This window comes from Camelus ferus, chromosome 9, assembly GCF_009834535.1.
Source record: "Camelus ferus isolate YT-003-E chromosome 9, BCGSAC_Cfer_1.0, whole genome shotgun sequence".
Classification (NCBI taxonomy): Eukaryota; Metazoa; Chordata; class Mammalia; order Artiodactyla; family Camelidae; genus Camelus; species Camelus ferus.
The window spans coordinates 16,905,025-16,928,959 of record NC_045704.1 but is presented as its reverse complement, the minus strand read 5'-3'; the positions used below and the strand labels follow the sequence as shown (position 1 = coordinate 16,928,959).

General features: G+C 58.7%; 2 protein-coding genes across 10 annotated transcripts; both read right to left on the bottom strand.

Annotated features, from left to right (window-relative positions):
• Positions 1-388: 388 nt before the first annotated feature.
• ARHGEF1 (Rho guanine nucleotide exchange factor 1) lies at positions 389-19,564 on the bottom strand. 8 transcript variants are annotated; one of them, XM_032485914.1, is made up of 32 exons: positions 19,435-19,564; positions 19,156-19,245; positions 14,850-14,895; positions 14,681-14,764; positions 14,072-14,185; positions 12,032-12,130; positions 11,803-11,845; positions 11,344-11,590; positions 10,872-10,901; positions 10,497-10,596; positions 10,257-10,353; positions 10,142-10,177; positions 9,768-9,905; positions 8,545-8,650; positions 7,892-7,903; positions 7,116-7,283; positions 6,688-6,833; positions 4,937-5,083; positions 4,519-4,601; positions 4,180-4,305; positions 3,970-4,084; positions 3,749-3,849; positions 3,534-3,611; positions 3,241-3,316; positions 2,985-3,152; positions 2,365-2,452; positions 2,159-2,245; positions 1,753-1,820; positions 1,580-1,666; positions 1,138-1,301; positions 951-1,053; positions 389-729 (listed from the first exon to the last, which is right to left on the bottom strand). In XM_032485914.1, exons 3-31 carry the CDS (start codon positions 14,880-14,882, stop codon positions 970-972), a joined length of 2,925 nt encoding a protein of 974 aa, XP_032341805.1. In that variant the 5' UTR covers positions 14,883-14,895; positions 19,156-19,245; positions 19,435-19,564; the 3' UTR covers positions 389-729; positions 951-969. The 8 variants fall into 8 exon arrangements, with proteins under 8 accessions (XP_032341805.1, XP_032341801.1, XP_032341800.1 ...); XM_032485910.1 differs by lacking the exon at positions 19,435-19,564 and adding an exon at positions 19,361-19,408; XM_032485909.1 differs by lacking the exon at positions 19,435-19,564 and adding an exon at positions 19,338-19,385.
• Positions 19,565-20,393: 829 nt separating this feature from the next.
• Positions 20,394-23,911, bottom strand: CD79A (CD79a molecule). Of its 2 annotated transcripts, none has more exons than XM_014550921.2 (5): positions 23,609-23,911; positions 21,959-22,255; positions 21,585-21,703; positions 20,955-21,023; positions 20,394-20,818 (listed from the first exon to the last, which is right to left on the bottom strand). In XM_014550921.2, the coding sequence occupies exons 1-5, from the start codon at positions 23,700-23,702 to the stop codon at positions 20,705-20,707; spliced, it is 693 nt and encodes a 230-aa protein (XP_014406407.2). In that variant the 5' UTR covers positions 23,703-23,911; the 3' UTR covers positions 20,394-20,704. The 2 variants fall into 2 exon arrangements, with proteins under 2 accessions (XP_014406407.2, XP_006175111.2); XM_006175049.3 differs by having other exon boundaries at positions 23,624-23,902.
• Positions 23,912-23,935: the final 24 nt, after the last annotated feature.

Here is a 23,935-nt window from a genome sequence, read left to right as displayed (position 1 = left end):
CGCCCCCACAACCCAGGCCCCCTGGGGACAGGGAGCTCAGAGCAATAACCCCGCCCCCAGCCCCCACCCAGGAGGGCCCCCCTCCCCATGACCCACACCAGCCACCTCCAGAGAGTTTACTACAAAAATAAAAGGATGAAAAGGAGTGTGAGACGTGGGTCGCCCAGAACCACAGGTGACCAAGGGGGCTTGGGGTGGGAGCTAGGAGAGGGTGTGTGGGGGAGCCTGAGGAGTCACTGCTGAAACCCAGGAATGAATGAATGAACTGGAGAAAGGTAGAGGGCACAGAGGTGACGTGGTGGGGCGACCCAGGAAGTAATGCCTGACCGTCGTGAAGGGTTCCAGATGCCACTCCAGGACCCTTGCCCCGCCCTCACACACAGAGACCTCTCCTTAGATAATATATATTAAAAAATAAACCTCCAATTCAGGGTATAAAAACAGAGCAAAGGCACTTGGGGGTGGGGAATGGAGGGGTGGCCCCCCCAGGCAATACTGAGATGGCCTAGGAATGGTGATACCCCCCAGAAATGAAGCCCTGAGTCCCCCAAGCAGAAGGGAGAGAAGGCCGAGGCCAGTGGGAGGCTGGTGGGGCAGTGATCCCAGCTGGGCCCCCCAGGCATGGCCCCAGCAGCCCGGCTCCCTCTCCTCAGGCCCTTGGGGTTGGAGATGCTGCGGCAGCTGTGCAGTGGCGGGTGGCCCTCACGTCCTCTGCTTCTTGAGAAAGGCCTGGGGTGGGGGGTGTGCAGGAGAAGAGACGGAGATGGGGAGAGAGACGGAGAGAAACAGGGAGCAAGGGAGGGTGGGGAAAGAGCATAGAAATGGACAGAAGAGAGATGGAGACAGGAGGCAGAGGGGGGAGAGTCACGAAGACAAAGACAGAATCGGATGGGGCTGTGGTGTGGTGAGCTCCTGAGGTGCCCACTCATGTTCGCCAGTGCCCCACTCACCTGCCTGGGGCAAGGAGCCTCAGGTACAGCCAGGCTGGGGGACAGTGTTCTCTCCAAGCTGAGACAGGAGGAGTCTCAGGCGGCAGAACTCCTCCTCCACTTCCTGGTTGAGGGGCTGGTCATCAGTGAGAAGGGTCCCTCCACTGAGTCAGCCCTTTCCTTCCCCCACCGCCCCCAAGGCCACTACCTCCAGCTGTTTAATGGTCTCCTCCAGGCTGAGTAGCAACTCCCGAACGTCCTGGGTCTGTGCTGGGCTCAGGGGGCCGCCCCCTGGGACCCCATCCCCTTCGAGGGGAGGCCCTGCACCACTGTCTTCTTCCGAGAGAGACAGGAGCTGCTTCAGGGACAGCACTGGACAGGGGTGAGGGGACAGAGTCAGAGGTGGGACTCGGGCTGGGACTGGGGAGTCAGCCAGAGATGGGTGGGGGGTAAGGGGAGGGAAAGAGGCCAGGGGCCTGCGGGCAGGAGTGAACCTCCCTTTAGCCAGACCTGCAGAAGGGGCTGGGGGACGCGAAAGGGGGTGCTGAGGTGAGGCTGGGGTTGGGATCAGGGCAGGGCAGGATGGCAGCAAGGATGGAGACAGATCCAGGGAGAGGCTGAATTAAAGGTCAAGGAAGGGGCTGAGCTACCTTTCTGAAGGGCCTTGGTGGCGAGCTGGCCCTCAGGGCCTGGTCTGCAGAAGGGCAGGAGGGCGTTGAAGATTCTCTCCATCCGGCCTGGGTGGGGGAGTGGGGAGGGAGCTCAGATCTGGCCGGGCTTCCTGTGGACACCCCGCTCCCACCCAGCGTCCCTCTAGGCTCACTGTCAGCTGGGGGCATCTCTCGGCCTCCGTTGCCGTTCTCGGAGCTGCTGAGCAGGGGTTCACGGATGCTGGGGGGAGCAAGTGCTGGGTGACCCCACAGCCCTGGCGGGCAGCAGGGACAGGGAGACAGAAAACTGGAGGTAGGGAGGCAGGAAGGTCCGGAGACAGAGACAGAGGTCGAGGCTGGGAGACAGGGAGACAGGGAGGCTTGGCCAGTGGAAGACAGAGAGGCCTGGGGAGGAGACAGACAGGCCGTGGTGGGGTTGGCGAACAAGCCCACACACTATACAAGCACACACACACAGATGCACATGTATTCACATGGAGACAAGGCTGAAGCTCAGGTTCTGGGGACACACAAGGAAGCCACCCCCGGCCCTCCGGTTCCCTCCCTGGCCCCCCTCACCTGCTAGGGCTGGGCCGGTGTTTGGGGCGGGAGGTGGGGGCAGGGACCTTCAGGGATCCAGCAGTCTCGGTGATGAGGGCACACCAGCTGGGAAGACAGACCAGCCCTTGGGCAGTCAGAGCTCCCAGACCCTGTGCCAGGACCTCCCAGCCCCACCCTGGGGCCTGGGCTTCCTCCACCCACTCTTACGACCCAGACCCCCTCACTTCTTCCGCTCCGACACGGACTGCGCCACCAGTTCGTATATCTGGGCCTCCTGGTCCCAGGTGAAAATGACATAGAAGGCTTTGTGATCTGCAGGGGAAGGGAGAGGCGGGGCTCAGAGCCAGGGTCACCCCAATGTGTGCCTTCCCTGAGCTTGGGCTAGAGGCTGGGGGAGCTCCCCACAAGGGTGGCACCCTCAGGGCTCCGAGCATCCAATTCACCCCTCCTATGCCCCCTCTGGAGCCCTCTCTCATTTAATCAGGAAACGAGTCATCAGTCTGGCTCTACCTACAAAACCCCAGGAGCTGCTCCCACCACTGGGGCCCTTCACTGGGCTCCTGGCTCCCACCAACCCCCTATAACTCCCAAGAGGCAGCCAGAATGATTTTACAAAATACTGGTTAGAACTGGTTGCTCCTCTGTGCAAAAACCTGGGGCAGTTTCCCACTTTTCTTAATAAAATCCACCATCCAGCCTGGCGCCCCAGCTTGGCCAGCCCAGGGCCTCCCTCTCACAGCCTCGGCCTCAGGCTGCCAGGCCTTCCCTCTGCCAGGATGTGCGCGCCCGGCTCTTTAAGGGGTTCCCTCCCTACTCTGGGGGACAGCCGCGCCTGGGCCCTTACCGGTGGCCACCTCGCGGGTCATGGCAGAGGTGAGCCGCAGCACCGGTCGCAGCATTGTCTTGCCGTCAGGCGTGGGCGTCAGCGTCCGGCTGTGCGACTTGAGCAGCAGCCGCTCGTCCTGGCGCTGGAGCAGCAGCAGCAGGTCGTCCAGCAGCAGCACGTGGACCTCTGCAGGAGGTGGCCAGGCTCGTGCTCAGCAGCCCCCACAACCCCGACACCCTGCCCTGCATCCCCCACTCACTGTCCTGGTGCTCACCTACAGCCTTGTCCTTCGTCACCCGCCATGTCAGCGGGCCCTCGTGGACCAACTTCTTCTTGGTGATGTCCAGGTTCTGGAGGCAGAAAGGAGTGATAGTTGGCGAAGGCAAGGGCAGGGCAGGGGAAGGGGGGCCGACCATGGGGCCAGGAGTAGCTGCCCGGCTGGGAATGAGAAGAGGGTCAGAACTGAGGGGGCCCCTCTTGCTTCCTGCGTGTATTATCAGAGAAGCCCCAGGGCCAGGGAGGGTGGAGGGAAGGGGAAGGGAGGGGAGGGGTAGGGTGGGGGTACACCTTGAACTCGTTCAGCATGGGGTCGGTGCTCTGCCGCAGGTGGGACAAATCCAGGCGCCTCTGATAATCCTTGAGCCGCTGGGACAGGGAAGGGGGTGTCACAGGGGCAAGCCGAGGGCTAGGGTGGACCCACAGTGACCCCGAGGGGGACAAGCCGGGGGCCAGCTGGCCCTTGCCAGGCACACCCCACTTCCCAGGGCCCCACCCAGGCTCACCAGCAGGTCCTCCATCTCTCGCACGGCTTGGTTGACGTCATGCAGGATTTCCCGGCAGCGCTCAGCTGCCAGCTCCACTCTCTCTCGTTCAGCTGGCTCTTCTGCAGACAAGGAGGAGGCCAGCCCTGGTGAACCCCAACCTTGGAAGCTCCCAGTCCTGCAGCCAAGGTTAGAGACAGGAGAGCTGGGAGCCAGAAGGGTGGGGTGGGGCCAGCTGCTACCTGTGTTCTGCCCGATGCTCTGCAGAAGCAGCGGGTACTTGGTCAGACGCTGCATCTCTGTGGGGATCATGTCCTTCAGCTGCAGGCGGCGGCACCTCGGGCGGCTCTCGGCCTCCTGCAGGGGTGGCAGTGCTAGGGCTGGCCTCGGGGACCAAACGCCGCCCCCAGCCCATCTGCCCCCAGACCCTGGGGCCCAGACCCCCGCCTCACCTGCACAAAGGCACAGAACCGAGGATCCCTGCGCTGTTTGACTTTGAGCTGTTCTAAGGCAAATGACTGGCGGCTGCAGAAGCGGGAGGAGATTTTCTGGAACCAGGAGCCTTCGGCACCATCAAACTACAGCAAGATTCAGGCCAGGGAGGGTGTCTCAGGTGGGATTGGGAGGAGTAGGGCCTCGCACGGATGGCAGCCTAGATAGGAGGACAGGGCTAGGGACCCAGACCCTTGGGCCATGGAGTGGGGCAGGGTGAGGCTTGAGACCTGTCCTCCTGGGGCCTGGATTCCGTGGGGGTGGGCGGGGGTGGGGGAGGCTGGGTTGGGCGACCTCACCTGGGCCAGCAGCACATCTCCAATCTCCTCAATGAGATAGCCGCTCTCCTGCCTCCGCTTCATCAAGCGATCGAGGAACAGGGCTGTGGGGAGCAGAGAGGAAAGGGGGTGCTCTGTCAGGACCGGCAAGATTGTATGCAGAGCTGGTCAGGAGCTGGGGGGTGGTCAGGCTGCAGCTGGGCATGTCTGATCCTTGGGGGTGAGCCTGGCCGCCCCCTCCCCCCACCACATGCTTGTTGATGATGTGCCCCTAGAAGGGGAGCTCTGGGGTTCTGGGGGGGTTCCCAGTACTAGAACAGAGGCTGCCCGTTGTCATAGGTGTGCAAGGAGACCGTGCTAAGCTCCAGGGTAGTTGCTGAGGCTGCCAAGGAGGGAGCCGGCAGTGGGGCACATAGTAGGGCCACAGTCCTGCACTCACAATGCACCTCGATGAGTTCGTCGAGGCTGGGGAAGATGTTCTGTAGCTCATCCAGGGGGAAGAAGCCCGCGCCCACCATGGGCTGGTAGAAGAGGTCGTGGAGCACCCGGAGCATGCGCACGTGGGCCGCCTCCGTCACCAGCAGCTCTGCAGGGCCACCAGGCAGGAGGCATGGTTGGGGAGCGTGCAAGCTATGGGGGGACAGTCTCAGAGGCAGGCTGGGGGATGAGGAGGAGGGGACAGGACACTGGGTGGAGTCACTTGCCCCTGAAATCGCCACTGAGAATTCCTTCACCCACAGCCTTTCTGCTTTGGCCATGGCAGCCAGCGAGGGTGACCACTGGTCCCAATTTGCCCTGTACCACGGGTTTCCCGGGACATGGAATCCTCAATGCTGAACCCGGCAAACCCGGACGAGTTGGTCACCTCACTGCCTGTGGCACATGTTTTGTGTCTAATCATCCAAGTTTCTCAGGTCAGTTTCTGGGGCATGGATCCCAGATCATCAATGCACAGGGTGATGGCCTTGGATCCAGGGGCCCCCAGAGGGTGCACGCCTGAGTTCCCAGGGGCCCCAGAAGTCCCTGGAGACTAAATGTCTGATTTTGTGTGTTACACATGCACGTTTTTTCTGCTGAGAGAAACTGCTATGCTGTCTGACATGGTAGTCACTAGCTACACACAGCTCGCCAAATTTTGCTTAATTAAAATAAAACAGAATGCAAAATTCAGTTCTCAGTTATATCCACCACACTTTAAGTGCTCAACAGCCATTATGTGGCTGATGGTTACTGTGCTGGAAAGCACAATAGTGCATATTACCATCATTCCAGACAGATCATATCCTCAGAAGGATATGGCCCCCAAGTTCTGAATGAGAACCCTTCCTACTATTAAGTAATCTGTAAACTAACTTCCAGATGAGCTCCCAAAAGTCCTCTACATTTGCCAAGCCCCACTCTATACATGCACAATTTGAAATCACAGCAAAGAATCACGGCGAAAACGAGATTCCCACCGTCTCTCTGCCCCGAAGCGAAGCACCACTAACATATTGATTATTTTTTCAAACTTTTCCCTGTGGGAATCTTTTTCTCCCCTGAGCGCTCAAGATCGTAGTAATAATAGGGGTCACATTCAAATGCTCTCACCCTGTGTCCACCACTATGACAGTGCTCACCAACCGTCTTATCTTCTGCTTCAGGAGTCTTTTTTTTTAAGAAGTGACATTTATTTAAAACAAATTTTTTTGTTTTGCTTTTTTTGGGGGGGGAGATAATAATTAAGTTTGTTTGTTTGTTTGTTTGTTTGTTTGTTTATTTATTTATTTATTTATTTATTTAATGCAGGTACTGGGGATCAAACCCAGGACCTCGTGCATGCTAAGCATGTGCTCCACCACTGAGCAATACCCTCCCCCACTTCGGGAGTCTTTTGAAGTAGAACTAGCACTGTCCATGTTTCACAAATAAGGAAACAAAGGCTTAATGCTAGAAATACAGTTTCATAGCCCGTTTCTGGCTCTTAACACCAGCTCTGGCCTGGGCCACGAAGAATTCTTTGGAAACGTCATTTCAATTGCTGCGTCCCTGTTCCGTGGAGGCTTCTAGAATTTACTTAACAAATAGTCCTCTGTGGTAAGAGACAGGCTGCCTTCAAGCTCAGCCTGTTGTAAACAACACTGAGGTGGACATCTCCCTGCATGTGCGCTGTGTCCTCGGCCGCAGTGGGTTGGAAGGGGTGGCACTCACCGCTGATGACCTCTTGCCGCTTCACCTGGCTCTTGGGCAGGCTGTGCAGAGTGCCTGGGGGGACGAGCTCCCGCCAGCCAGGGGGTTCTTCTGGCTCCAGCTCGAGTCCCGACCGTCCCGGCTCCCCCTCATCTCCAGGCTCAGGGCTGTGGGACAGAGGTCTTTTTAGGGTCCTGGCTCAGGGGGTCCCAGGGAGGAGCCTTTGACTGCTTCGTGTCCAACCCCATCCCCCAGGGTGGCCCACGCTGCAGACCAGCCCCCAAATCTCTGGAAAGAAACCTCTTACCCCTCTCCTGTGACCACTGTAGGCCCTCAATGACCTCAGCATCCGATACCCAGTTCTCTGTAATTCTGGCAACAACCCCCACCCCAGCCTCCCTGACTCTCCACGCTGTCTCACAGTGGATGGGGGGGGAGGAGTGACGTACGTGGCTCGTCGGGCAGGGCCAAGCACGGCCGTGGCGGAGCTGGGGTCCATGTCCACGTCGCTCCGGGAGCGGCCCCCACCCCGGCCCTTAGCCCCGAGGCTGCCCCGGGAAGGCCGGCGGCGGTCACTCACCCGCAGGCTCTCCGAGCGCCCCAGACGCCCCGACAGCCTGGACCCCGAGGCCAAGGACAGAGTCAGGCAGAGGCCAGGACAGAGACAAGGAGAGACCAAGACAGGGACAGAGATGGGGAGAGACCAGGACAGAGACAGATGGGGAGAGGCCAGGACAGGGACAGACAGGGAAGGACCAAGGACAGGGACAGAGACGGAGGGGAGAGACCAGGACTGGGACAGATGGGGAGAGACCAGGACAGAGATGGGGAGAGACCAGGACAGAGACAGACAGGGAGAGACCAGGACAGAGATCAAACATGCAACAGAAGAGAGGAGAGAGTCAGAAGGAGCAGTGGGACGTCGGGCGTTGGGGCAGTGGGGGGTGGTAAGGAGGGATACTGAAATTGGTGGGGGAGGGGAAGGGAACCCAGTATGGAGCACAAGACTGACCCCTCCCTTCCCTGAGGCAGGAGGATGGGGCAGAGCCAGGAGGTGAGGGAGGGAAGGGGGATTTCAATACTTAGCTCTTCGACTGGGAGGGTGATGTCCCCACCCACCCCTCACAGGGGTGAAGGGGAGGGGGTGGCCCATGGGGAGAGGGGAGGGGCTGGGAGAAATGGGGGAGGGGCTAGCCCTCCCCCCACCCAGGGCCCAGGCACCCACCTCTTCCACCTTCTGGGGAGAGAGGGGCATAGGGTCAGAGGTTGACCCAGATGGAACCCAACTCACCTCCCCCACCCACCAAAGGTCCCCAAAGCAGCAGCACAAAGACAGGCAGGGGGCAGAGCCTGCCCCCCAACTGTGAGGGGGACAGGGCCCCCGGGGCATGGAGCACAAAGGGGTTGGGGGTCGAGGGAAGGGGCACCAGGTGGCAGGAGCGAGGCGGCTGGGCTGGAGGCTTAGAAGAGAAGGGGGAAGGGATGGAAAAGTGCAGAAGCAGAGGGAAGGGGGCCAGGAGGAGATGGAGGGGTGGAGAGGGGGTGGGGGGTGAGGGGAGAGGAGCATCAAAGGGAGAGGAAGGGGGAGGAAAGGAGAAAGAGGGAGGAAGCGGAGAAGAGAAAAAAAAATCAGTGAAAAAGGAAGGAGAAGAGGAAGCGAAGGAAAAAGGGAGGAAGAAAGAAGGAAAGGGGAGATGAGAAAAGACAAAAGTAGAAGAAAAAGGAGAAAGACGGAAAGAGAGAGGAGCAGGGCAGAGAGGAGATGGCTCGGGGATAGGCAGGTGCAAATGGCAGCGCAACGACCCCCACGCACCCTCCCCGCACCCAGATAAGCCTGATCCTCCACCCAGCCCCTCCCCTGCACCCAACCCTGGGCACCTCTCTGTGTCAGCACCCTCCTCGGTGCTCTCAGGGGGTGCCAGGGTCTCCAGGCTGGCCGGGCCCTGCGGGGGCGGGTCCCCCAGCTCCGGGAGGGCATCTACACCTGTAGGGGCAGCAAGGGGGCAGGGAGAGCAAGGCTGGTTGGAAGACTCCTGCCACAGTGAGCTCCACACCATGGGGACCTTAGTTCCTCTGCTGCAGAATCTGGGTTGGGGGCTAAAGCCAGCCAGTGCCTGGCGGACACCAAGTGGCTGCTCTGTACCTCAGTAGGGGATGGATGGATGGAATGACCTCTGAGAACACAGCTATGGTAGGCTGGGGCGCGGTGGGTGAAGATGCCTCAAAACTAGGTATCAACTGCATACTCTGGGTGGAGACTGGATGCTCTGCCCTTCGTGCCTCCACATCTGCTCACTCTCCCAATCCTCAACCCAGACTTGTAGGAAGAGAATGTACCCCATTTAGAGATGAGGAGACTGAGGCTCAGAGGGGGCCATATTCCTTGTTCTGCCCACATAGATTAGAGCATCTCTCTGTAGCCCACTGGCCTCAACTTTAATAACACTGACCCTTCCCACAGCTTTCCTAGACCCCCCCAGTGAGCTAAGTACCTCCCATCAATTATCTCCTGTCATCCTCCAAGCAACCCTAAGGCAGGTACTATCATTTTCTCCATTTAACAGACATGAACAATGAAGCCCAGAGAGGTGGGAAGGGTTTGCTCAGGATCACAGAGCGGTAAGTGGTGGGGCAGAGATTCACCCCTGGCAGCTGACCCTGGAGTCCACTCTTAACCGCTCAAATCCTCCCCAAGCCTCTCTGAGGCTCAGAGAGGAGAGTGACTTCCAAGCTCTAACCCAAGTAAAGTGCAGAGCCAGGATGTGAACCCAGGCCTGGCCAGGTAACTATCTGAGATCCAGCGGGCTGAGGGCCACACAAGGATTGAGGCATGAAGCTCACGGGGGCAGCAGGGCTCACTAAGTGGCTGACTGGCAACAGAGAGGGTTCTGGGAAACAAACCCTGTGGGGTTCAGCTGTGGGGGCTGATGGGAAATGTAGTCCGAAGAGGTGGGGAAACACGTCACCAGGATAGAGGTCAGAGCCTGGCAGCAAAGCTGTGAAAAGGGTAAACTGAGGGAAGGGGGTGGTTATTCCAGGAGCAGGGAGGGGCATGCAGAGGACTAAGGAGTGGTTTTGCTGGTGGCCCAGGAAACTCTCACCTGGTTCCCGGTCAGGGCTGTCCCCAGGCAGAGGGTGAAGAGAAACTCCAGGGGTGTCCTGCCCTGATGCTCCGATATTCCGATCCCGGGAGGGCACCCCCAGGCCCGCCTTCCGTTCTGTAAGGCCTGGCTTCTCAGCTGGGAAGACATTGAGGGAAAAAGAGAGAAATAAGAGTCCAGAGACTCTAATCCACAACAACCCAGGGATCCAAGATGCTGGCTCTGCCTCGTCCTCCCCTTCACCCAGGACACCCCTCCTCCGCTCTCAGACCCAGGAGTCCCAGCTGCCAGTCCGTCCTCCCTCAGACTCAATTGGTCCTCCTCCCTCCCCTCTTAGGTCCTCAGGATGGATGCTCTGGCTTCAGGACCATTACCATCAGCCTCGGCTTTGAGGTGTCGAAAATCCGGGGCTGAAAAGAGAGATGGGACCATGAGGTGGGGGCGGCATGCATCGGGAAGTCGGGGCAGGGCCGAAGCCAGGCACCTCACCCTGGGGCTCTCCCCGGTTCCAGCGGGCAGCATCCAGGAAGCTGCTCAGTCCTTTTTTGGTCTTGGTGGGCTCATCCGACCGCCGGTTCCCAATCACCTGTGGAAGGTTAGGGGGAGGTGGGGCTGGACATTGCTGAGACGCCAACTAAGAGGAATTAGACCCCAGAGTTGCAGAGTCTCGAGGCTCCCCAGAGGGTCTCTGGGGAGGAAAGGGCCAGGTTTGGGCGCTTGGGGAAGCACCTTTTTCCGGAAGAAATTCCTCCCCGACTTTTTGTCCCCACTCTTAGTCCGCACTCCGAGGTGGCGCATGTACAGGCTGATGGCGTTGACCACAGCGGCACTGCAGGGAGGGGACGGTGAGGACCTCGAAGTGCAGACGTGCACAGCCGTGCACGCTCTAATGGACGCAGGTACACTGCCGCCCTCACAGATTCCCCTCTGCTAACTTCCCACCCCAGCCCCACAACCACTTCCTGCCGAGCATCTCTGAGGAAAGGGGAGAGAGAGGGTTCTAAAGGACGGAGCCAAGGATGTGGCTCAACCCCTAGGCCCCCAGCCCCTCCTCCCTCAGGCTCAGGAGCCTAAACTCCCTCCCAGCCTCTCGGTTTCCATCACCTCTTTTCCTCATCGCCAGATAAGGTGTGTCTGTAAGAAGAGAGAAGTTTGTGACAAATTTGCTAAGCCTGGGGTCCTAGTCCACCCAGCACCAATGTCCGGATTGCTGCCCCCTTCAAAGCTGGGACAGGGAGACGGGAGAGGCAGACAGGGGACTGCCGAAGCAGCTGGGAAAGCCAATCACAGGAGGATAGACTCGCATCTGGGCTGATGGGAGTTGCAAGAACAGGATCCAAACCTCAGGCCTGAACCAGATGACAAGACCCAGAAACTAGGAGGGACCCCAGAGGTGGGAAGGGAAGACGCGAAACCAGATGGACTAAAACGCTGGGGCTAGGGCCCAGAAGTCAGAGGAAGAACCTAAACACTAGGAAATGAACCGGAAATGGCAGAGGAGAGCCCGGAAATGGAACGGAAGGGAAGCAGACAGCAGAGGGCGTTCCTTGCTGGGGAGGGGCTGGCCCCCGCTCACTGCATCTCCTCCAGGTGGGTCAGCTGCCGCTCAGCCAGGTGCCGCTCCCTGGCCTCGAAGCTCGCTCGGTCTCGCCCAACCCAGGCCCCCAGCTGGCCCAGCTCCTGCTCCCAGGGTGTCATGCCCATGAGCTTCTTGGAGCGGAAGTCCTCCAGCTGCTGGCTGACAACTGGCTGCTGTTTCTGCACCACCTCATGCACGAACTGTCGCTGGACGTCCTCAGGGAGGAGGTCAGGCCGTGTGCGGTCTGCAGGGACAGGGGCTGGGGATGGGGGCCAGTTCCCTGGGCTCCGACTCCCTTCCCACCCTTGGACTCCGACAGCCATGCTTCCTTGGCTGCCGTGGCCACAAGGAAGGAAGGAAAGAATCTCTGCTGTCCAGGGAGCAGGAGGATGTGGCCTCCCTCTCTGGGGCTCTTGGCCCCTGCTAGAGACTGCTCCCTCATCCCGAAGTCCTTACCAAGTTCAAAGGCCACAGTGGGAGGGATCGGCACCCGAAGAATCTGTTCAGGAGAAAGAATGGAGTGAGGGGAGGACTCAGCAGCAAAGGGAGCAGTGATGGGGTCAATGGGATGGCAGCCCAGGTCCCAGACGGTGCTCTGAGGGGAGGGAGCAGTGGAGAGAGGAGCAGGGTGGCTGTCCAGGGCTAAGAGGAGGGGATACTGGGGCCCCTGGAAGGTGTCTCTCACCGCAGTCTTATCCAGGAAGCTGTGGTAGAAATCTGTGAAGGCCTTCTTGGCCTCCTTGGGACTCAGTGGGCCGAGCATGTCCGCATGCAGGCAGCAGAGCTGGGGGAGACAGAGCGTGACAGCCCTCCCTCCCACCCCACCTGAACCACAGTGCCCCTTGGAAAGCCTTGGGGCACACACTGTCTGGGAAGTGCTCCCTGATGCCCACCATCCCCACACCAGGCCCTCGCCTGCCTCTCTCACAGCTTCCTGGGGCCACCACAGCAGCTAATTTTCTCTCCTGTGAAATGGTTCTCTGTGGTCTGTCTCCTCCCTGATGCTGCTGCTACCACCACCATCAGCTACACTCACGAGTGCTGGGTGCAGACCTGATGCTGTCCAAACCCTCTATATGCATTAACCTGTTTGACCAGGGGGAGGACTATCATTATCCCATTTTACAGATGAGAAAACTGAGCTTGCTCAAGGTCACATGGCTAGTAAGCAGCAAAGCTGGGACTGGATTTCAGGCAGCCTGTCTGCTGTTCTCCACTGCCTGGCAATTCCATGAGTTACTTGAAGGTTAGTGTTGGGGGATAGGGCGGGAGGTTCTGATTCATCTGTATCCTAGACAAGGCCCAGTGCACAGCGGGGCTGGGTACATACACAGATGGACAAGTGGGACTCACTCACTCATTCATCAAGCATTCCCTGAGGCTGCCTGTGCAGCAGCCCTGTGCTAGGTGACGCTGGCAATGCTGTGGGGCCTCCAACCTGTCCTGGCTTCTGGGGGCTCTCGTCAGGTAAGAGACATGGTCTCAGTGTGCTAAAGACTTGCCCCTATCATCTATGCTCGCCCCTTCCCCACCCCCCATAAAGCAAACCTCCAAGAGAGGCCAACAGGAAACAGCCCCGGGGACCACAACTATCTCCCTGCCGCTTCCCCAGCCAATGAGGTGAGAGCAGCATGAGGACCAATCTCAAAATGCCAAAGGTCATCAGGGTCACCTCAGCCAAACCCCTGGCCCTTGCCAGGCCTCAGTTTCCACATTCCACAAGGGATACTGCAGTCAGCACAACCCCTGGGCTAAGTTCCAGGAGCTAGAGTTCTAGAACCCTCAGGCTCAGCAGGGGGACCCCGCCTGCCCAGAGGGTCAGAGCCTCCAGCACCAGGGGAGGTGGCAGCCACCCTTCTGGAAAGAAGGCAATTTTCTCCTGATTTGCTGCCAGTTTCTGAAGCTTTGATGTCAGTCGATGCACCCTTCTCTCTGGGTCCCCAGGTGTCCCTCCCTGCCACTTCCATCAGTCTCCTTGTTTTCTGGAGGGATCTGCTATGCGTTTCCAGTACAACACAGTACCCTGGAATAACCCCAGCTCCCAGCCTGCGCTGAGCTGCACTGGGTCTTCTTGGGATGGGACCCTGGTCCACGGAGTCCCCTCCAGCCAGCACTGTGGCTTCTTGCTCCCTAAGTCACCTGCTGGGTTCTCTAGACTCTGTAGGGGTTTTCCAGATGGCATGGCTCCGCATCCATACACCTTTGGTATTTTCTGCCTGATACAAGGCTTCCGGATCATCTGTTACATTCTCTCTGCCTCGTGGGCAGCTTGTAGTGGTTTTCTTATTTCTGGACCAGAGCCTGCTGTGCCGCCTAGAACTGAGAAGGCTAACGGCTCTCTCCCAACCATCAGCCCCGAAGGACTGACTGGTGGCACCTGCTGAGGCTGCGCGGAGAATCTGATTTCAAGAGACTGTGGGAAAGGGCGCTGTCACTGATGGGTGATACTGCCACGGGCCCGGAAGGGGGCGGGGGCATGGTTTCCGCCAGGCTGCTGGATTCTTCGTGGCTCTGCATGACCCTGCCTGTTCCCACTGAATGCTGAGATTTAGCCTGGGCACCTGCAACATTGTCTGGCTCACATGGCTGGCTTCCTGGCTCTCAAGCTGTGTGTTCTACATCTGTCTTCCAGACCCTCCCGGCTCATTCTCACTGGTCTAACTCACTGAACACTGCAGCCTGTCCCAGCCCCCTCCTCCCCGTGCCTACCCAGCCCTGCCCTCACCAGGGGTGCTGGCTCGAACTGCATGGCCACGTGCTGCAGGAGGGCCATGAGGTGGGCCGGGCGCCGTTTCACCTGCTCCAGGCTCTGGAACTGGTTATTTTGCTCCTCTGGGTTCTGGGGGCGGGGATGAGAGTGAGACAGCGGGGAGCAGAGGAAGGTCTTTGGGACTGACCTTCTCTCTTTCCTGGCACATCCCAATGGATCCAAGCTGGGAGGTGGGGGTGCTGACAGTGTCTCTGCCGTGAGAGTGGCAGTCAGGGGCGGGAAAATGGACGAGACTTCATGTTATAATGGTGAGTGATGAGGACAGAAATCAGGAGAGATGGAACGGGGATCTGTGCTGCAGTTGTGGGGGCAGAAATAAAAGTTGGGGTTAGAGTAAATAGGTGAGAGTCTGTACTGTGATGGGAGGCCTTGAGGATGGGGTTGGGGGATGAGGAAGTAGGTACCAGGAAGATTAAAGAAAAGAGAGATGGGCAGTGAGAGGAGGCAGAGACAGCATCTGAGGATGGAGAACAGGACAGAAGGCCTGAGGGGACACTGAGGATGGACTTTAGGGCTGGGGCCCCTGGGACAGAAAGAAGCTTTTCCATCCCACCTCCCTCTCACCGTCTTCAGCTCGTTTTCAAAATCCTCATCCTCAGCCCCGATGATGCTGACGGGCACCAGGCCAGGCCGGGGGGGCCCCGGGGCCTGTGGAAGGGGAGGGATGGCTTCAACCCAGGGTGTTCCCCACCTCACAGCCCCCAAGTCCTGTCACCACCCCTGCTCCACTCACCGCCCCTCGGGCGACAGCGTCTTCTGCTTCCATGGGCTCTGCCGGGCTGGGGGAAGAGGAGGGGCCGTGGTTAGAGGTGGGGAGGAGGCGCCGAGGGCGGTTACTCACAGATTCCTGGCCCAGGTGCGAAGGTGAGTAAACAGCCTCCCCCCCACCCTGGCCTCCACAGCTCAATGGGGCCTCTGTGTGGCGACAAAGAGCCCTTCAGAGGCCAGCCAGGGCGGGGAGCCCAAGGACAGGGGGCCTTGTGGTGGTGGTGGTGGGAAGCTGGAGGCTAGGAGCCTGGGTCCCTGAGAGCTGTGGCCATGAGAGCCTGCAATTTTGGGTCCCGAATGGAGGAGGGGGCTGGGGGCGGGTCCTGGAGAGGCAGGGCCTGGAGGCAAGCAGAGTTGGGAAGGTTAATGGGGAGCCAGGAGGGAGATGACTGGGGTGTGGGGGGCTCTCCTCTGACCTGTGACAGGCTTGGGGCAGGATGTTGCCTCTGAACCCACCAGCCCCACTTCCTGTGACAGGAAATCACAACGGCAAACCCCCCAACCCCCAACTCCCTCCACATAAGAAAACAAAGCTCTGAACCTTCCTCCCTCAGGGACCTGGCATCTTTCTGCCTTCCAGTCCCAGAAAATATGGGGTGGTCCTCAGACCGCTCATCCCCAAGGTGCAAATATCTCCCTCTCCCTACGTCCACCTGTCCGTCCGTCTGTCTGCCAGCTTGCCTTTCCCCAGCCAGCTCTCCCTGGCTGTCTCTCCCTTGAGTTTGCCTCATGTATTTGCCTTTTTTCCCCATTTCTTCATTTTCTCTCTCCTTCACACCTGTCTCCTTTTCCCCACCGTCGCTGTCTTTGCGTCCCCTCCCACCTCCCTCCCCAGCCTCCCCCGTCGGCCACTACACCCCACTCCTGCTTCTATTGCTCCATCTCCCCCCTCTGTCTCTGCCTCTGCCTCCCCACATCTGGGTCCTGCCACCACCGTCCCCGCACCTGTCCGAGTCGCTGTCTCATGTGCTGTCTCTCCTCTCTCTCTCTCATCTCTCGCTGTCTCTCCCATCTCGTCTCCCTCAGAGTCTCCACTTCTCCCTGCGTCTTCCCACCGACATCTTCTGTGTCCTTAATTAGTCTGACTAACGCCACTCGAGCCCGTGTCAGGCGGGAAGGAGCTGTGGAAACAGGGGTGGGGTGAACCAGTGGGGGGGGTTCTCCCCACAGCCCAAAGCTATTTATAACTCCAGTTGCTGAAGACCCACCCTTCTCCCTCTTCCGCAGGCCTCCTCCCTAGCACTCAATAAATGGCAGCCGTGATTCTGATTACAACCATTAAACAATGATGCTTTCTGGAGTGTCCAAATACCATCCTATGGGTTCACCCAAGCAGGCCTCATTTTTATCCTTTTTCACTAAGTGTATCTGTCCAACACCCACGCTTGGGTAATTTAAGATTTGAGCATTGTTAAATGTTCACATAAATAAATTTGCAAACCAAGGCGTAAAAATAATCGTAATTATTTATTATGAGAGCTGAACTTTCACAGCACTTGCAGTACTGCTCTAAGTGCGTCTCGAGGAGTAACTCCCTGAACCCTCATCACCACAGGCACCTTGTGCTATTAGTACTCCCATCCGAGATGGAAAACCTTCACCAGGCCACCAGCTGCAACTTCTGGGCTGGAAAGCATGAGCATGGACACGGGGTGGGGGGGGCAGGTCCCTGCTCATCACACTCAGGGGTGGAAAAGTTCGACACAGGCAGGGGAGATTCCAAAGGGGCAAAGGAGAGGATACATGTTATCTGAGCAAACGCTTAGGTGCCAGGCAGGCCATGGATCATGCACTTGATATGTTGTCATCTCCTTTATCCCTCGTCACAATGATACGAAATAACAGCTAACACTTGATGTGTACTTAGTGCCATTAAGTCCACGCCAGGCACAGCATTACTGCTTGCTAGGTATTGCTCACTTAATCCTCTCAGTGACCCCATGAAGTCAGTCTTCTTATTAGTATTATCCTCATTTTACAGAGAAGGAAACTGAGGCACAGCTCATAAGAGACAGAGCCAGGATTCAGATCCTAGCAGTCTGGCTCCAGAGTTTATACATTTAACTCCCAGAATGTGCTGCCTCAGAGCATGGGGAATCCCCACCCCAGTCTTAGAAAACAAATCTGAACCAAAGGTGAGACACATCAGGTCTCTTCACAGTGTCTGGGAGTCAGGGGTATGCAAGCCCTGTGGCCTGGGCAGAAGTGCAAATTGGACTTGGCTGCTCCACAGAGGCCTAGGCTCAGAGATTTTGGGGGTGGGGCTGGGGACGTTTGCTACTTAGAAGATGGGGGTGAGAGGGTCCCACAAAAGCTACGGAATTATAGGTTGAAGTGGTCAGATGGATCTATAGGCAACTGACAAGGCTAGGGATCCAGCAGAGGGGGTGCTGTATGCATGGGGCTGTAGGGATGAGGGCAGGTATATAAGGTCCTTAGGGATCGGGGTCCTAGAGCAGAGCAGGCACCTGTGAGGGACTACACAGGCACCTGGGTTCTGTGCGGGGCTCAGGGTCTGTAAGATATTGAGTGGATGACCTTGGTCTCCAAGAATCTCTGGGTGTTTTAAAGAACCTAAAACAGTTGTTAAGCTGAGTCCATAAGGGGTCCTTTGAATAAATAAGGTCCCAGAGTCTATCTGACACATGGTGGGTCTACAAGGATCCTGGGGATTCCATAGGGAAAATAGCTAGTTTATGGGACTTTTGGAGATTTAAAAGGGGATCAGAATTCTATAGGGGAGTGTGGGGGTCCCCGAGATCCAGGATCTGCAAGGCCCTGGATGACAGGGGATGCTATCGATCTATGGGAACCCCTCGTCCGTAAGGAGCTGGATTTCCATGAGGAGGGGGGCTAGCAGGAACCTGGAGGGTCTGTAGAACTTTGTAATCTACATGGAACGTAGAGGGTCTACACGAGCCCCAAATCATGTAGGACGTGGCGGGTGTACACGGGCCCCAAATCCTACAGGGGACGTGGCAGTGTGCACGGTCAGGGATGCTGGGGCGGACGTGCGGAGCCAGGGCCTGACGCCCGCCGGGGGCCGCGTCCCTCACCTGCTCCAGGTCGGAGAAGCACCGCAGCCGGTTGAACCGAAGCCTCCGCGCGCCGGCTCTGGGCACCCCCACCCCCGCCTCCGAGTCGCTCTAGCCGCCCCACAGGCCACCTTTGCGTCCAGCTCCACTGCTCCCTCTAGCCGCTCTAGCCCAGCTCCTGCCAAGTTCTTGCCCAGGAAACTCTACTCCTCCTGCTGGCCGCTCTAGCTCTCCACTGAGCCACGCTGGCCAGATAGGGCCGCTCTGGCCTGCCTTGGAGGGCTGGCGTTTCCGTATCTCGACTGCCCCCATCACTCTCCTGGGTCCCGCCCCCTAGTCCCCGCCCCCAGGCAGGAGATAGGGATGGTCCCAGCTCCCTGACCCAGGTTCAATTTGAGATCTACGAGTCGCCCCGGCCCTTAGCCCCTAGACTGGGCTCCCTGCCCTAATCTAGCCACCCTAATTTGGGACCATTTGAATTCCCAACGCTCGTACATTAATTCTCCTCGCACTGACCCCCACCCCCGCACACTTTCCGCTGGGGCTGCAAAACAAAAATCCTCGGTTTGAGAACACCTTACCATCTGACATGCAGTGGAACCTGGAAAAAGTAATTACGTCCCCCCGGACCTCAGTCTTCCCATCTGTACAATGGGGAAAGATCTCCTGTTCTGTTCCCCACAACCCACCCCCCAGAATATAATTCATGGCCTAGAAAAGGACTTTTCCAAAAAACGCTTTCAAATGCGCTCTGCAACTTTCAGCTTCACAACGGCCTATGGCGCTGTTATTGTCGTTTTTCTTTTTGGGTGGCTCTAAAGCATGCAAAGTTAGAGGATGGCGCTTAGCGGAAAGCACCTGCGAGTTCAAATCCCACCTCCTCTAGGTCTCACGATATGTGTGCCCTGGGACGAGTTGGTTTTACTCCCTGGGCCTCAATTTCCCCACCCGTACAGTGGGAGTGATCATCCGTCCTCCGCCGGATAGTTGGGAGGCCTTGACCCCCAGTTCACAGCCCTCATCTCACCTACTGGGCACTCGGCAAATATTAGTTCTCCTCTCTTTGTCCCCTTTGACAGATGGGAAAACTGAGGCCCAGGGATGGGCGGCTGCTGGCTCAGCGGGGCCGGGAGGAGGCCCCTCCACTGCGGGCAGCACCCAGCCCCCTCCCTCCTCCTCGCCACTTCCCGTTCCAGCCCAGGGGAGGGAGGCCGGGCGGGGCCGGGGACGGTGTACCTGATGTCCGCGCGGGGACGTGACCGGCGGGGCGCCCGAGGTCGGGCTCGGCGATCCCGGGCCCGGTGTCCCGGCTCCCGCTTCCTGGCTCTGGCGGGGCAGGAAGTTGGGGCGTTTTTCCGGAGGCCCCCGCCCCGCCGCCCCTCCCCGCTTCCTGCCCGCGCCCCGCGCCCGCCCGGCACCTCCGCTTCCTTCCCCTTCTCACCGCCCTCGTGGCCCCTCCTTTCCCCGCTCCGCCCGGGACCCGCGGGCATCCGCCCCGCCCCGCCCCCGCCCGACCTCTCCCGGCTTTGTCCGTCTGTCCGCCGGCGGGGCGCGGGCTTCAGGTTTCTCACGTCGGCCTGACGTGGGCCGACACCTCCCTGGCGAGGCTGGGGGCCCTGCGTCCGCCTCAGTCTGCGCAGCAACCTACTCTATTTTCGGTCTCTGTGTGTCTCTTGGTCTTCCTCTCTTCTTTGCCTGTGTGTGTGTGTTTCTGTCCGTGTCCCTCTCTCTGTCTCTGTCTCTCCCTTTCTCCGTTGGAGTCTTTCCCTCCCATTTGTCTCTCCTCTCTGTCACTTTCTCCCTCAGAGCCTTCTCTCCCCATCTCTGGATCTGGATCTTTCTGCATCGCCATCAGTCATTTCCCCAACTCCTCTGTTTTCCCTAGAGTCTCAGGGGTCAGCCTCTCCATGTCTGTTTTTCTGTGTATCCTTTTTTCCTTTCTCTCTCTTCCTCCTGTCTCTTGCCGATGCCCAGTCCCTTCACTGTCCTTCAGTTCACTTACTCTGTCTCCATCACTGTCTCTGTCTCAGTTTCCCCTCTCTATCTCAGAAACTGTCTCTCTGTCCCTCTCTGTCATTGCCTCTGGGCCTTCCCATCATCCCCAGTTTAGGGCCACAGACTCCAAATCTCACTTCTATAAGTCCACTCCCAGAGAACAGATGTGGTCATAGGCAGAATTCAATACCAGTCCCACCAGATAGTCCCCTGTGTTTGGGGGACTCAAGTATGCATAAATAAAGTTACCTAGGTCCCTGGTCCCCTGTGTGTCCCCCTCTGCTTAGGCACATGGCCTGGGATGGGGCCCTCCCAAGACATTTCTTTTTTCTTTCAGGGGGCAGCCAAGACTGGCTACCTGGTCCCAGGTGTGGGGAGTGGGCAGGGGCTGGGGGATGAGGGGCTGGGCTCCTGGGCTCCTGGGCCCCAGAATAGGAACAGGGGTGGTCCCCACGAGATCCATGACTCCTGCCAAGGTCTGCAGTTGGGAAGGATTTATTATCACTAAGTGGCCATGACAGAGCAGGGAGGGGGGAAGTGACACTAACAAAGCTGCTACAATCAGCTCCCCTAGAGGCAGCGATTAAGGGCTCATTACCTGCTGGTTGTGGGGGAACCGGGGAAAGGTGGCAGGGGGAGGATTGTTAGGGTGTGTGGAGGGTTTGAGAACAGTCTAGAAGGAAGTTGAGTCAGGACACTCCCAGGAAAGACTGTGAAAAGAGAGCGGGTTCCAGGGAAGTGTGGTAAGACAAGGGCTGGGCGCACAGCCGGCAGGGTGGCCCCCGCTGGGTCACGGCTTCTCCAGCTGGACATCCCCAATGTGAAGGCTGCCCACATCCTGGTAGGTGCCCTGGAGGCCTCTGGAGATGTCCTCGTACATGGAGCAGTCATCGAGGTTCAGGCCCTGGGGTGGAAACTGGGTGGTGGGCCACACTGCCTGATGGCCAGGGCCCCGCCCCCAGCTGACTGCAGGAAGGAACCTCGTGTGTTCCCTCCCCAACAGCGCACCTGCCCTGAACTTGTCCCCACCTTCCACTCACCTCATAAAGATTTTCGTCTTCGTAGTCATCCTGGATGTCCGCCCCGAACTTCATGTTCTGCCATCGTTTCTGTTGGGGGATTGGGAGCCCCCGTGAGTTGGGGGAGGGGATATGTTTTCAGACCCTCATGGAGGCCAGGAGGTGCTTTATCCAAGAGGGTAGGGGACATGCCCAAAGCTACGTATGCTGTAAGTGGTAGGTCTCTCTGGGTCCAAGCCAGCGTCCTCTTGGCTGTCGCTACTGCCTATTCTTCTCCACGAATAACAACCCCAATAATAGTAAATGGCTATTGTTGTTCTGTGGCCTAAAGAGAGGCTGGTGTGGATCAGAGACTCTGGGAGGGCATCAGCCTCCACCTTCCCCGGCCTTGGCTACATCTGGAGGCTACAGCAATCCTGGGGGGAGGGGGAGAGTGAGACATCCCTGGCAGGGGTGGTGGGTTGTTGAGGACAACCCTGAGGGGAGACTGAGCAGGGATTTCCCCCTCTGGGCCCAGCACCATTTAAAATGCTTTCATTATATTAATTCCTTGAACCCTCCCAGCCCCTGTGAGATGGGTGCTGTCATTCTCCCAAGTTTTAGGTGGGGACCCTCAGACTTAGGGGGCCGCCGGTCCCTGGGGTGACTCACCCGGAACAGCAGCAGCGTCCCGGGCACCACAGCGCAGATCAGTAGGATGATCCCCTCGGCTGTGATGATGTTGTTCTTGGTGCCCTCCCCCATGTTCAGGAAGGGCCTGGGGAGAGGCTCTGTGTGGAGGGGGTGCTGCTCAGAGCCCTAGCATCTCCTGCTCACCCTCGCCTCCTGGCCCTGACCCCAACAAGGCCTGAGACCACCACCGAAGCCCCCACTTTGCTGGTGAGAAAATCAGCCCCTGTGTGTGACACCATGGGGAATGAGGATGCCCGTGATGCCAGCACTGGCTCCATCCCCGCTTCACAGATGAGAAGCCAGAGTCCCCAGCTGCGGAGTGACAGTACAGCGGAGCCAGCCCGGGCACTCACCACGCACGCGGAGGTAGGTCCCGCAGGAGCGCTGGACATTTTGGCCTTCTGTGACTTCGCACCTGTATATGCCCTTGTGGCTCTTGTTCACCTGCTGGATGATCAGCTCGCCTTTGGAGCCCAGGTTCGAGGGGTCTATCTGAAGGGGCCACAAGAGGCTGTTGCCTTGGAGGATGCGCGACCACGTGATGTTGGGGCTGCTGCCATTGTGTCTGCACGGGAGGTGGACCTCGTCCCCCACACTCACCGTCACCGATGGTGGGCCCCAGTCCACCCACAGGGCCTGGCACCCAGGGCCTGCGGAGGCAGATGGGTCAGGGACTTTGAATAGGGAAACAGGCCCAGCCTGGCCCCTGCAGCTGCAGTTCTCTTGGCTGTGTGTGCATGGAGAGGGGTGGGATGTGGGGGGAGTGAGTGACACACCCCTAGGGGTCCCCTCTCTCCTTTCCAGAGCTACCTCCTGCCACCCTTTCCACACTCGCTCTGTGCTTTGTCCCCACTGAACTCACTGGCACTAGACGTGCCCCTGCCCAGCCAGCTCCTTCCAGAACCAGTTTGGGCATCCCTCCTCCAGAAGGCCTTCCTGGTTTACTTTCCCACCCCAGCCCCAGCCTGGCCCCACACCTGGCACTTGATGTATTTTGTATAATCGTTACAGAACCCTTAGAAGTCAGTTCTCTCATTATTCCACTTTACCAGTGGGACAGCTGAGGCCTAGGGCAGCAGGAGTTGCTCGGGGGTTGGAATCCTGGCCCCCTGCCCCTGGGCCTCTTGCTGCCAGTCTGGGGGCCTGCCTTGCCCTGTGAGCCTGGGCCCGCCCCTCACTCCCTCGTTCTCTATAACTTGCATGTGTGGAGCTCGGGGCCCAGTGAGTTCAGTTTGTGGGCTGGGCTGGGGGTTAGCTGAGGGCCTCAGCAAGGTGATTGGCGACAGGGAGCTGGGGTGGCCCAGGCTGGCTGCTCCAGGAAGCCCCAGCTCTCGGCTGCCCCCCCCAGGACAGTCCACATGGCTGGCTCTGCCTCTTCTGGAGGGAGGAGGAGAGAGGTAAGGAAGAAAGAAAAAGGAAGAGGTGGGGAAAGAGGTAGCAACCTCGGGGTCATGGACTCCAATCCCCTCCCAGTGGAACTTGGGGTGACTGGCCAGCTCTCTCAACTCGGTCAAACAGGGTGGTTGCAGCCCTGCCAGCTGGCATTGCACATGAGGGAGGGGAAGAGGGCAGTTCGGCCCTTCCTCCAGCACCGAGAAGGGGCTCCCTACGTAGGGGCTGGGGACTGCGATTCAAGGCAGAGAAGGAGAAAGCTTTTTCTCCCCCTGAAGCTGAGCGCTACTCACAGTCCCCTTCCTGCCCCTAGCTCTGGAGCTCAGCCAAGGGCAACCTTAGTTCCTTATTTTGATCTGGGGGGATGAGGGGGTGGGGAAGGTATCCCTTGCCTTTGCCTCCCTACACAGGGGACGCCCCTTCAACTTTGCTGAGCCCCTTCCAGCCTCCCCTAAGCCTGCTGGACAGTCAAGCAGACAGATGCAGTTTCTACGGGGTCTTTTCCAGCCCGCCTCCTGCCAGCTCCTCTCCTGCCCACCCCACCCCCATCCCGGCACCCTTCCCACCACCTGCGCCCTCTCAAGAGCCTCCCAGTTCCCCCCAGCACCTGCCTTTTAGCCACGTACCCAGGCTGGCAGAGGAGATCAAGAAGAGGAGGAAAGTGGTGACAGGTGAGGTGTGGAGAGCTGTGGAACCCCCAGGCATCTTCTCCTAGTGAGTTGGTTAGTCTGGGTGGCAGCCAAACTGGGGTACCAGATCCCACCTCGGCCGAGCCCCAAGCCCCGCCCCACTTCCTGCCCAGCCCTGCGGAGATGGGCTCCACTGGCCCCACTGCTGGGCCCTCTGGCTGTTGGGCGGGGGGGGGGGGGGGGCAGCCCCTGTCCGAAGTCTTCAAGCCGAGAGTGGAGAGGAACCGCTCCCTGCACCTGTGGCCACCA